The following is a 13,811-nucleotide window of genomic DNA, read 5'->3' on the forward strand; positions in this document are numbered from 1 at the left end:
TGTGAAGAAGAAGTAGAAAAGTTTCAAAAGGAATATATTTTGAAACATATGATGGATACCGAGATTTCAGAACAAACGTATCCTTTTAGAGATGAATAATACTTTTTGCATAATAAATTTTTATTTTATTTTGTTTACACTCAAAATTTTCTTCTATTTACCTTAATCAATGTTATATAGAACATTAAAATGGATAGCAGGTCTTCCCTTCTATTCATTTAATAACAAAGAAGAGCTTGTTGAAGATGATGAAAAACTAGAAGCTGTGGACAATAATATGTAAATATAAAATATACATAGCTTTGTCTCTGTATCAAATATATTAAAATATCCAAAAAGAAACGAATATTTTTATTTATTACAAGAAATTTTCGAGTACTTTTCATTCAAGACTATAAAATTATAATTTTGTATAAATATATTTTGTGTAAGTATAATTTGTAATTAATATAAGTATAATTATAATTTCTTTTAGTTTTTAAATAATTTTATACAAACAGCAATAATTCTTTAATCGCGCATTCTGATATCTATATATCGCTTAGATACAAGTTTTTTGAACTGAATTGTGAGGATGCTCACATATGCCATCGTTGCATTTATGTTGATTTGTTTGTAACATGTGCGATCACATGTACGTACTTTCCCCGTGCATCCCCGTATCTCTGTGTATACGCACACACAGAGATGACGTGCACGTTTTGCTTCATTGGGTTATCCCCAAGTTATCCCAGTCTTGTAATAACTGGTAGATCTATCTAGCAGATGATCGCAGTTAGTGATTGAGCGTCGAGTTATAAGAAGGCGCGGATCGAGAAATCGTCAGTCTTTCGTCACGCAGTGCTTTATCATGCGGATTAAGCAGCTTTCTGCGCTACTAACGATTGTTTATGGTAAGAATTATATTATGACACATTTATGAAAGTAAGAATATTACGGAACTGTAACTGTAAAACAATAATTTTTCAAAGAAATTATTTTTTAATTTTTTTTTTCTTGGAGTTTTTTATTTATTAGCATATAATAACACAAAATATAAAAAAAAATTTAATTACATTAATATTAGATTTACGAGAAATATTTACAATTAAGTGGATGCTGTCATTATTAAATATTTTTGAAGCATATTACTGATAAAATAATCGTGAAAATGCAAAAAAATATATAGTTGTTTTTTTCACTGGTGCCGCGATTGACATTTTATCTTATGTTTTCATTTAGTGAACTCTGATTTCAGGCATTCCATAATAATGAAATCATATTAATAATAGATAACGCGATATGTATGTTTGAGAAAATGAACATATATATATATATATATATATTTTTTTTTTTAAGAAAATGTTAAATATATTTCAAAATTATTTAATTTCGCTTGTATAATCTACGAAATTATATCGTTTGCATACTTTAATTTTAATTAATCGATGAATTAATTGATTGAATAGTTTTCTGTGCATTAGAGACAATAAAAAATTTTTATATTTATTCCTATTTATTTTGCATTTATTAAGGCGAATTTGCTACCATATGCGCTAAACTCATCTCTTTCATGATAATTAAATATCTGCAACATCCTAGTCTAAAAGATTTGCGAAGCATCGTCGTAATCTCAGCAAGTTTCAAAAACCAGTTTGGTGGCCTTGAACTCCGAGTAGAAGCATCTATATGTTTATATATATTGGTAGATAATAAATGAAGAAAAACATACAAGAATATGTGACGTATGCATCTCTTATATGCGTGTTTCGTGCATGCCGCGCTTATTAAAGTTTTCTTTATTGTTAGCCAATTAAGATACGAATCGACTAATTATTGTAATCGTAAATTTTAATTAAATATAAATTTAATTGATTGATTTCGTCATAAAAAAAAAAAAAAAATTATGATCATTAAACAGAAGGTCTTTCACGAGCATATTATTGGAAAAATTCTAATAATAATTAAAATAATTTTATAAAATGTAACTTCTCGATTTATACATGTGTGTTTGCGTGTATTATACAACAAACACGTGCAATAAGCAATGTATATATATAATTAAAAAGATCAAATTTTTATAATCTAATAAAATTGTTTCCTGGACTTTTCATAGCGTATATTAGTTCCGGGTATGCACAAACTAATGACTGCGGGTGAGTTTATGCGTTATATAATAATAAAAGTGTCACTTCGACATATAATAATATGTTCAAAGAAATAAATATTCAATGCATTTATTTCATTGTTCAAACAGGCTTGAGAGATTCCAATGTCACAATGGAGAATGTATAGCGAGCGATTTATTATGCGATGGCAAAGCGAATTGTAAGGATTCGTCGGACGAGACACAGGCCGAATGTTTGAAACCGGAGATTCTGTGTCCTCATTATGCTTTTCGGTGTAAATACGGCGCATGTGTAAACGGAGACGCCGTCTGTAACGGCGTCCAGGACTGTGTCGACAATAGCGACGAAACGCAACCCCAGTGTACGAGAACGAGTGAAAACCATAATCAAACAACAAGATCTGTGCGATGCAAAGTAGATCAATTTTTGTGCGACAACGGGCAATGCATTAGTCAGTTTGATGTGTGTGATGGGAATAGAAACTGCGTGGACGGTTCCGACGAGGTATCTGCAAGATGCGGGTCATTGATGTAAGAGAACAATCTTTTTTTTACTAATTCTGTCTCAAATATGGGAAACAAATATTTTTTCAATCGATAATTTCTTTGCAGTTGTTCGTCGACAGTTTTCCGTTGCGCTTATGGAGCTTGCATCGACGGTGATCTACGATGTAACGAAGTAATCGATTGTGCCGATGGATCGGACGAGGATCCAAGATTGTGTGGCGGAACCGGATGGGTACCGACGGTGCAACCAGGAACAACAACAGAACGATCACCAGTACAGTCTTCAAGTTCTACTGTATCACCTGGCATAAAAACTTGCAAAACTCCATCACAACCGCAAAACGGTCACTGGAAGTTGCCTCGATCGCAATGCTCAAACACTGGACAGGATTGTGATTCGCAAGGAGTGGACTTGAGACCAGGATCTTATCTAATTTACTCTTGTGATGAAGGATATAAGATAAGAGGTTCTACCGATGTAATCTGCAATGTTGAAGGAAAATGGGTTAATATACCAGTTTGTACAGGTATGAGAATAATAATTATATATTTGTAGAATTTATATAAATATTTGAGAAAACATACAGAAGAAAAAGTATTTTTGAAAGTATGATATTCATAATGTTGAAGTATTTTAATGTGACAGGCATTGTATGTGTGATTATGCATTAATTAGGTATTTAAAATATTTTTTGATAGAAATTAGATGCAAAGCTTTAAGTTCAGCATCAATTACGGCTGAGTGTACATACAATGGTAACTGGGTATCTTGTGATTCTCCAGTTTTACCTAGAACAAGGGCGGAATTGTCCTGCCAAAACGGTTATCAACCTGAAACCAATCAAGTATTTTCAACACAAAGGGATTCTGTAATATGTAATGCGAATGGTCAATGGGAGCCAGAACCTATACGATGTACTCCAGGTCTGCCCACAATAAATATTTATTTTAATAATAATCTTTTGTTGCACACCACTTTAGATAGAAATAATGCAACATTTATTGAAATTTTGAATGATAGAGTCATTATACATACAAATGTTAAGAATTCAAAATATCCGGATATAGATATTAGGATACCAACATCAAGCAATGATTTAGCAACAGAAAAGTCTTGGACATGATCTTAAGATTATGAAAAATAGTGATAAATTATAAGTAATAATTTCTAAATAATTTTATTTCTGTAATTAGGATATATAATAACCATATATTATGTCATCATTCTTATTGAGATAATTCACACAAGTGTTTTCTTATGTATTATAATTTCTATTTAAGTTATAATTTAAAATTATTTCCTAATGAACTAAAGCTTTAATAAGGTATTATTAAAATATACTCTATTTTTCTAGTAATGCACAAAAATTTATATACATACATATATATATATATATGTATAAAATTATATTAAATTAAGCAAAGTATATTTAATAAATTTATTTAAATGTTTTATAAATACAACATTAATTCCAATTTCTTTTTCCCATCCTATTAATTGCAGAACTGCATACAATCATAGTGATATGCGATAAAATTACAATTAATTATTGTGAATTATCTCCTTTTGCATAATTGTAAATGCTCAATGCGCTCTTTTTTCTTATCACGCTAAAACTTCTCCCAATGAAATATTTGTTATAGTATGCGGTATACCGCCTTCCAATGTTACACCGCTCATTGTAGGCGGTTATCAAGCTAATATCACGGAATTTCCATGGCATGCCTCAATGTATCGCGATGTCTCACATGACAAGCCAAAGGAATTCCGTTGTGGAGCATCTATCATTCAAGAGAATCTTTTGATAACAGCAGCTCATTGCATATACGATCAAAAAACTAGCCAAGTGATGGATCCGAAGAAGTTTTACATAGCAACAGGAAATATCTTCCGCGATTATGATTATCCCTCTCCAAATGTTAAAAACAATCAGGTTTGTAAGTTCATATGTAACACAATTAATCTATATGCGATACTGTCAGTTTGTACATATTAATTGTTTATGGCTGCGTTCCGTTTCATGCATGATGCGCATGATGCATTACTTATCTTTGTTGTTCACCGAATGTTAAATAAGGATAAGTTATGCATTATGCGCATCATGCATGAAACGGAACGCAGCCTATATGTGCTTTCTCTTGCAGGTGAAACATATTTATACTATATGTGGTTATCTAGGATTGACAGGAAATTATATTGGGGATATCGCGATATTAGAACTCGTCGAACCGTTTGTATTGTCAGCTACGTTAGTTCCTGTATGCATAGATCTTTTCAGCGATAGAAGAGTGTTGGAAGCAGGCGCAGTGGGAAAAGTGGCGGGATTTGGTAGAACCGCAGATGGTAATTCCAGTGCAATCTTACAGACTTTGACAGTACCATATATTCCATTCAGTCAATGCAATTCTGCAAGCCAAAATGTCAATACACAACAATATCTTACTCCTGATAAGTTTTGTGCAGGCTATACAAATGGTTAGTGAAAGAACAACTAATATTAGTCAATGTAATACTACATTTTTCCATAAAAATAATCAAGAATATATTAATGATATATATATAATTAAGTTTTTTAATTTTATATAAAATTACAAGAAAGAAAGAGTAATTATTTTTTAATCTATAAAAATGATTGTCTTGTAAAGATGCAAAAAAGAAATAGGATAACTTTTTAGTCATAAGCATTATAAGCAATATATTTCAGGTTCTTCTGTTTGTGATGGTGACAGTGGCGGTGGATTAGTCTTTCAGACCAATGGTCTATGGCATCTCAGAGGTATTGTTAGCGTTTCTCTTGGTACGATACAACAAGGTGGAAGTTACCATTGCAACAATAATTTGTATACTTTATATACACAAATATCCAGCCACATTGATTGGATACAAAATGTAATACAAATTGTCAAATTTCAAGGTAATCAGACAGGAAATATATGTAAAAAATAAATAGAAATACACATAAATCCGGTTGCTACATATATCTTTAATTTTAACTTTTCAAATATACTAAGTTACAAAACAGTTTTGATAAAAATCTTCAGAGTTGCGCGTTTTTATCCTCTTCATACATAATATACATGTATATATTTTTTATTATGTGACACAATAGATGCAGTAAAATATTTAAAAGAATACAAGTGATTCTATGGTGTTAGTATACAATTATATACATGCTTCATTGTTGCAATTAATAAATATTAGGATTCCTTTAATGCCTTTTCCTTATAGGATAGCACAGTTGGCAATACAGATCTATTCTTGCCAGGTGAATCTATACCTATATTATAAATATCTCATTAGTTTATATGAAATATGATATTAAATTTCGTAATATTTACCTTCCATGCGCAAGTCTTTCAAACGTTGTTCAATTTTTTCAATTTCTGGATTTGATTCAGAAACTGTATTAGAATCATCTACGTTGTCTGTATTCAATAGTTCTGCTAATTCCTTTTCCAACTCGGCATCCGAGTCTGTGAGGTTCAACGTCTCAGATAAAACTGAGTCTATTTCTTGTTTCTCTTCTAAAACCTAGTCAGCAAATAATAGATATTAATTTTTTTTTGTTATAACCATTTATAAATAATCCATATTAATAGCTTACCTCATTAATATCGTCCATAATGTCTCTAACATCATGTTCTGTTAAACCATCTGGTTTTATTTTCTTCAATATATCAGATCCAGTCTTGTAAGCAGACAATACAGTGAAATTAGAATGCGCATCTTCAATATTGGTGATCAGAGTGCGTAGGTTTGTAAGAGTTTGCGCACGTTTTTCTATGGTCTTTTCCAATTCCATCTTTCTTCTTAAACGTGTCTTTGCCATCTGACGCAATCCTTTTGCCAAATATGATTTTGCTTCGTTGATAATATTAAGCTTCTCTTGCTCTATAAGTTCTATCTCTTTGATCAGTTCCTTTTCTTGCTTAATCAGTTTATATATGCCTTCTTCTACTTCCGTAATTTCATTTACTGTTTGTGTACAAATTTTAACCAATAATTCACTATGTGAATCAAAATTTTTTCTGACAGTAATCTTTTTTCTATGCCTTAACCACTCCAACACTAATCTCACTGTATTCTCTGAAATATGTTTCTTAGTTTTATTCTCACAATATTCCACTATTTCAGAGATCGGGAATAATATATTATCTTTCTTAATGTCAGCAATGGAAAGAATAATATCACCCAATTCCCGAACAATTCGCAAGTGTATGTATCTTATTTCTGTATTATTTACATTCTGGCCTACTATATAATTCTTTACTTTAGAGAAAGACCAGCTAATTGGTTTTTTAATAAATATATCAATTGACCATGCTGTCCATGTTTTACATGATTCTTGAAAAAAATCAGTCTCTTGAATTATTTCATTATTTCTGGAAAATTTTATAAAATACATATATTAAGATATAACACATAACATTAAAGAGCGTATCAAATTAAGTAATATATCTTTTTGTATTGACAACACATATATAAACAAATAATTATTTTTATTATAATAAAAACAATCATTGATTAATGATTAGTCAATCAAATCATATAATTGATTAATAATAACTGAAGTAAATCAATCAAATACCTGACAAGCTCTTCAATCACAGTAACCAGACAAAGAGGTGTACAACCTTTTCTTTTAAAAACTTCATTTAAATCAGTGATAGAAAAACTGCATTGCATGTTATACTTCAGCCATTCATATATCAAATCATGCCAAAATTTGTATTTAGAAATCCAATCTTGTGGATTGGCAGATTTACTGCGAAACGGTGAGAACAATGCACTCATTCTTTCTTCTTGATTCCAACATTCTGGTAGTTTTTCTGCCGGTAGCAGAATATTGCCGCTGGTGTTTTTATCAATCATCTTATTGTTAATGCTAATTTCGTTCATAAAGTCAATTATATAAAATCTCTTATAGAGTCTCTGCTTCTCAAGTTAGGTTATAAAGATTGTTTGTGTGGTTACAATGAAGACGTTCTATTTTCGCATATGCAAATCTTTTCTTCCATTGCAAATCAGCTCCCTTCCCATTTTCATTCAACTGATCCTAAATAGCGGGGATTTGTGCTATAAATAAAAAGATACAACTTTTTAAAGACGTAATATAAATGACTAATTAATAAACTTTGGATGTCATTTCAAACACAACATTTTTATAAAATATTTGCAAATTTCTTCAAACGATGCTCTGTTATAAGAAACTGATGAATTGTCATAATAATTATAAAATTGTTTACTCTCTCGTTCGAGCATTCACTTTTGATTGCTTCAGACGATCGAAAAATGTAATCACTTTTATCCACTGCAAGTAAAAATGTAACGACAACACGACCACTGTAACTGTATTAGCTATATGAGATGGCGATGTTGAAAATTTCTCTTGGAAACTTACGTTGACAAATTCAATTCAAAATACGTGATACGAAATGGGTGTGAAGGATTTATGGAATGTTTTATCGCCTTTATGCGAGAGAAAACCGCTGTATGAGTTACAGGGAAAGACTATTGCGATTGATTTAAGCGGATGGGTCGTTGATAGTCAAACGATCGTTGACAATGCAGTACAACCAAAGATGTATCTCAGGTAAATTTATCCATATAATTTCTTAGATCGAAAAATAGAGCACATAATATTAATACACAGTATACTTTTTTAAATTTATGTTACGGTTAAAGAGATATTATTTATTGATTTGTAAATTGTGTTGCAGAAATCTATACTTTCGTACAGCATTTCTTCTTATGCAAGGAATATCTCCAATATTTGTATTAGAAGGAAAAGCCCCTACTTTAAAACATAAAACTATTGCACGAAGAAATGATGTTCGTAATGGATTTCAGGAAAGAAAGAAAGCTGCTAAGAAAGGAGGGAGGACACAGTTTAAGCGAGTTTTAAATGAATGTAGAGAAATGTTAAAATTTATGGGTATTGCTTGTGTACAGAGCCACGGTGAAGCAGAAGCTATGTGTGCATATTTAAATGAGGATGGGGTACATTTATAAATTAATTTTCTTTGATAAACAAATTACTGATTACCTTAATTATAAAAAAGAAATATGTTTTTAGCTTGTAGATGGATGTATAAGCCAAGACAGTGATTGCTTCTTATATGGCGCAAAAATAGTATACAGAAACTTTTGTACAAGTAGTCAAGGAAACCGTGGAGCTACAGCTGGTTCTGTAGATGTGTACAATATGGAAAAGATAGAAAAGACATTGAATATAGGACGAAATAAAATGATAGCATTGGCCTTATTGTGCGGTTGTGATTATAATGAAGGAGTGAATGGTGTTGGAAAGGAGGCGGCTTTAAAATTTTTCAAGACTGTAGATGATGAAAACGTTTTACAAAGGTTGGAATATTAGATGCATTAAAAGATTATATATTAATTGAACTTATCAAATTTATTTATTATTTATTTAATAACTAAACCATTTTTCTCTTCTCTCTTTTCAGGATTCAAAATTGGAAAACTGACACAAGTTTAAATAGAATTGAATCAGATTTATTAAATCCTGATTTATGCACCGCATGTGGTCATCTAGGAAAACTACAAAAACATAAAAAATCAGGTTGTGCTGATTGTGGTACTATTGGGAAATGTAATGATAACTTCAGGTAATTTATTAGTGCATTACGTATCTTTGAGATGTATATTGTATTTAATAATTAAATATATTGTACTTTGTAATGTATGTAGAGAAAAGAGAGCACTGATATTAAATGAAATATCGTTGAGAAGAAAGGCACTCCATGATGAAAATTTCCCTAATCAAGAATTAATAGACGAATTTCTTAACAAAAAAGATATGGTTCCAACTAAGTTGGATATAGAATGGAAGCAACCTCAAGTCAATCGATTTGTTGTAAATATATTGTTACATATAGTAATTAATTAAATGTTACATATTGTAAAATAGTCTCCTTGTTAAGTGTATGATTAAATATAATAATCTTTTTGTATTAGGATTTTATGGAAAAACATCTATGTTGGGAACCACAATATGCCTTTGAAAAAATATTCACATTAACTACTAGATGGCAACTGTTACATCTGCCAGATTTTACACTTGATGAACGTTTGTCTATATCAAACTTATTTATTCCTGATCAAATAAAAAAGATACGTAATATCAGATCTACAGCTAGTTATGAAATTATTTGGAAGAAGGAACATAGTGTATTAGAAATGTTAAAAGAATACAAAGAGCAAATAGAGCCAGATGATAATAATGATGTAGAAGAGAGCTTACTAACAAGTATTGAGCCACAAGATTTGGTTTTAAAATGTTATCCAGAATTAGTTGAAGCATTCGAAAGTATTAGAAACGTAAAAACGAAGAAACGAACTGCTAACTCTCGCAGAAAGAAGATTACAACAAATACAGAAGAAAATATTGGAATAACAGATATCGCAAAATCAAGACAAAAGAAAGGAAAAAAGAAAACATTAGAAAGCAAAAATAATAGGAAGATTGAAGATTTTATATCTAGAAATCGTTCTATGTCACTAGAAGAGTCTTTTGAGAACATGGCAATAACACCAAAAAGATCGAAGCAGGAAAGTACTTCGAGTAACGTAAATAAATTAAAAGTAAAAAATGTGCCTGAAAACATTGCGATGGACCTAAAACAAATAAAATGTGGGCCACAATTCAAAAAAGTTTTAGAGATGGACAAGATAGATTCAAAATTGAATAATACAATTGATAGAATGTTTAATGAACTTTCTCCCGATGATTTCACGAGCGAAAATGAAGACAATGATTTAAATGTGACAAATATAATAGACAATATATGTAGCAAACGAATCTTTCAATTTAGTGTAAGAAATTGGCAGTCCATGGAATCCACTAGCCAAGAAAATGTGGAAAATTGTTTAGAATATAAAATTGACGAATTTAAATCCTTGACAAACAAAGAAAATTATGTTTATACTGAGGATGAAAAACAGAAATTAGATGATTCTGATGAGGAATTTGGTGATATAAGTGAATTGTATGTTCCAATTAATCAAAGGATACAAAAAGAAAAAAGCAAGAAGCCTTTACAAATATGCAATCAAATAAAAAAGCCTAGTTTTGCTTTTGAAAATATTATGGACGAAACTGATAATGGAAGTATACATTTAGACACATGATATATTATATAAAGTACTTCACTTTTAGAAATTATATTTATCAAATGTAATAAAAAGTTTTACAATATATGAAAATGGTTCTGCCTTGTATTATATTTGTCAAATTCAGGTTTTTAAAACAAAATGCACAATGTGACGTCAATTAATATTGATGTCAATATTAAAAAGATCAACATTATTACATTACATGACAATGGCATATGTGGGTCATATTATTATCATTAGATTAACTTCTAAATATGTTATATCATTGTATTTTTTAGAATTATAATTAAAGATATCATTTCATTAAAGAGTAAGCATTTTAATTGTTTGAATTATATTAAAAAATACAGTTTCTCACTCAATATATATATATATATATATTATATATATAATTCAGATTATATAAGAAAGAATATCTAAGACTTATGAAAATTTCGCAGTGTCTATGTGCTTTTGTCATATATTTATAAAAATTTGTATGTTATTAATTAAGCGTTACAAATTATGCAATAACTTTTTATGATATTTTTATATATTGAATGAATCTATTTCGTATCTACGAGACGCGTTAGGTTATTTCAAGTACGTACATAATGCAAAAAGAAATATTTACACATATCTGCAATATTATATACATTTTATAATAATGTGTAAACAAAATTTTTAATATTCCGAGGTTTTATTTTTTTTCCCCCTTTTTCTCGAAATTATTAATAAATAACTATTTTTAACTAGGTATTTTTATTTTGTATTTATTTTTTTTGCCATTTGAGTGACCAATCAGGACAAATCAGGAAAATTTTTTTTTAAATGTTTGTCCGCCTGCGCATTGTGCGCAACTTCTTCTTTCTTCTTTGGCGGGACATATCATAAAGAAGCAAAGTCTCTATATTCCTATAATATTCAGATAAATAAGCCGACAAAGAGGTAATTGAGCTAAATAGATATGATTATTTGTAATAGCGTGTTGTTTGTTAAATTGTGATATTATTAAGTAGTTTTGTGGCATATATTTAGATCAAAATTTCGGGCGACGAAAATCGAGCGAGTTTTTAAGTTCGGATAATTGCCCATTATATCAGTGTACACCAATTGCAAATTTCTTAATTTTTGCTTTCATTAGCGATCGTATCATTTATCGTCCATTCATCTTGTTCGTCCATTGTAAAAGTTCATTTATTTGATTATTATATTTCGAGAGTAATCACCGTCGTGATTAGAAAGACCTTCGCGATCATATAATGATCTACAACTAAATCAGAGATAGATTGAAAAATAACGGTTGTCTCTCGATATTAAAAGTTCAATAGGCATATTTACAAATATTTTTTTTGCTGTTTATATTGCTATATAAAATTCATGTCTCGAATATCAAGGAAGAAAACGATCGTCGTCGCATACATCTTAATAATACTTTGCATCGCAAAAAAAATCTAATATTAAGAAAACTGTTATCATCATTCTCTTGTAATCCTTTAGGTTACTAATTGTTTTTTAGCATTCTACATTTTCTTATTGTTGGTAATAATAAGGCTTATTTTCATACATTATCAACTTTCACAGTTTATGTAAATGTAAATGTAGAGGAAATAAAGTTATTAATAATATTGACATAAATATCAATTGACGTCAGATTGTTGAGAACTTTATCGATCATGCTGAAGTATTAAAGACAGATTTTATTTTGGTGTTCGGTGATATCGTATTCTGTGAAATAGAATCAAATAGTGTTTGTCGTATTATTCATGGTTTACACCCATAATAATTTTAATAACGTTTTTATTGGCTTACAATATGTTGCTGTTTAAACTTTTAGTGCAATGACGACCATAAATCTGCTTTTAATAATATTTGTTTTGCAGAAACAATCGCTTTCTTTCTCTTTTTTAGAAATAAAAATTATCCATAGCAAATAAAAAGATTAATTAGTTTTAAAACATTATTAAACCCTTAATATTTTTCATGCATTTATCTATTTGTCAGTCGTTTTGTCTATCGATTTATCAGGTTCTAGAAATGCTTGAAATTACCTTTCTTAATCATGACGGAGCACAGTGGCTGTATCGTCATTTAGCATTGTAAAGATCAAGCAAATAAATTTGGAAATATCACTATATGTTTATATTTGCATAAATTGAAATGAAAGAGGGCGATAGAATTATAAACCTCAATATTATCAACAATATATATTAATAATATAATTTTTATACATTTTGTTAAAGGAGATAATCTCCATAATCTGAAGGATTACGAAAGCGCAGGCAAAATAACACAGCTTTTTCGATATTAGATTATTTGTTGTGATGCAAAAAATTATTAGATATAGATGACGATGATCGTTTACAAATAATGAAATAAGAAAGAAACAAGATATTAAAACCAATTGCATAGTTTGAATGAGAAAGTCTGACATTTGATTACAAAATATGATTATAAGATTTTAACTGAAAGAAAGAGAGAGAAATAGATAGAAAGAGAAAAAGAGAGAGAGAGAAAGGTATAGGCTCTGATGCAATTTATTTATATGAAAGTATATAACTGTCAATGTAGTCGCAGTAGTAATCGGATTTTACGAAGTTTTAAGCAGGGTACTAGTATTGATTTCCGACTATCCAACTACTTGTGCAATAGTTCGATAGAGAACTATCATCGTTGAGAACCAATCATCGTTTAAAATATATTTGACGTCTTATTGAAATTGAAAAATGTCTATTTGTCTCGATAACTATATATTTTTATATTAATAACGTATAATAATAAGGATTATACAATCATAGAAGCTAATTTGAAAAATATGATTGCAAATGATTGAGATACTAAGTTAAAAATAGATAGATAGTAAATTAAAAGCAAAAAAAAAAAAATCTTTTTTTTCAAAGAATATAACGTTTTACACGAAAGAGAGAGAAATACTGTCTCCCATTGCAGAGTTCTCATTTAATTTATAGCAAGTTATAACGGCGAGCAGTTCATTAACTAGTGCGTGAACTGATGCGTTTAATATTCGAATCACTGATGCAATCAACGCGGTTAACTAAAGTAGGTGACGTATATATTTTT

General features: G+C 29.6%; 4 protein-coding genes across 5 annotated transcripts in view; 3 read left to right on the forward strand and 1 right to left on the reverse strand.

Annotated features, from left to right (window-relative positions):
* LOC115237364 (tRNA pseudouridine synthase A) overlaps positions 1-337 on the forward strand; it is a 3,716-nt gene extending 3,379 nt beyond the window's left edge. The window contains exons 6-7 of the mRNA XM_029810360.1: positions 1-77; positions 181-337. The exon at positions 1-77 is cut by the window's left edge and continues 28 nt beyond it. Of these exons, the coding sequence (XP_029666220.1) occupies positions 1-77; positions 181-283 (180 nt within the window). The 3' untranslated portion in view covers positions 284-337. The remainder of the gene's footprint in view (positions 78-180) is intronic.
* Positions 338-742: 405 nt separating this feature from the next.
* LOC115237361 (modular serine protease-like) lies at positions 743-5,643 on the forward strand. The gene is made up of 8 exons (XM_029810356.1): positions 743-893; positions 2,096-2,135; positions 2,237-2,638; positions 2,720-3,141; positions 3,314-3,538; positions 4,259-4,548; positions 4,760-5,090; positions 5,320-5,643. The coding sequence occupies exons 1-8, from the start codon at positions 851-853 to the stop codon at positions 5,559-5,561; spliced, it is 1,995 nt and encodes a 664-aa protein (XP_029666216.1). The 5' UTR covers positions 743-850; the 3' UTR covers positions 5,562-5,643.
* On the reverse strand, positions 5,579-8,137 carry LOC115237362 (charged multivesicular body protein 7). Of its 2 annotated transcripts, none has more exons than XM_029810358.1 (5): positions 8,017-8,137; positions 7,204-7,691; positions 6,220-6,997; positions 5,954-6,146; positions 5,579-5,892 (listed from the first exon to the last, which is right to left on the reverse strand). In XM_029810358.1, exons 2-5 carry the CDS (start codon positions 7,512-7,514, stop codon positions 5,813-5,815), a joined length of 1,362 nt encoding a protein of 453 aa, XP_029666218.1. In that variant the 5' UTR covers positions 7,515-7,691; positions 8,017-8,137; the 3' UTR covers positions 5,579-5,812. The 2 variants fall into 2 exon arrangements, with proteins under 2 accessions (XP_029666218.1, XP_029666217.1); XM_029810357.1 differs by having other exon boundaries at positions 7,862-8,027.
* On the forward strand, positions 8,051-10,853 carry LOC115237360 (flap endonuclease GEN). The gene is made up of 6 exons (XM_029810355.1): positions 8,051-8,208; positions 8,336-8,615; positions 8,692-8,978; positions 9,083-9,244; positions 9,327-9,492; positions 9,594-10,853. The coding sequence occupies exons 1-6, from the start codon at positions 8,051-8,053 to the stop codon at positions 10,764-10,766; spliced, it is 2,226 nt and encodes a 741-aa protein (XP_029666215.1). The 3' UTR covers positions 10,767-10,853.
* Positions 10,854-13,811: the final 2,958 nt, after the last annotated feature.

The sequence above is a fragment of the Formica exsecta genome, unplaced genomic scaffold (genome assembly GCF_003651465.1).
Source record: "Formica exsecta isolate Colony F162 unplaced genomic scaffold, ASM365146v1 scaffold290, whole genome shotgun sequence".
Classification (NCBI taxonomy): domain Eukaryota; kingdom Metazoa; phylum Arthropoda; class Insecta; order Hymenoptera; family Formicidae; genus Formica; species Formica exsecta.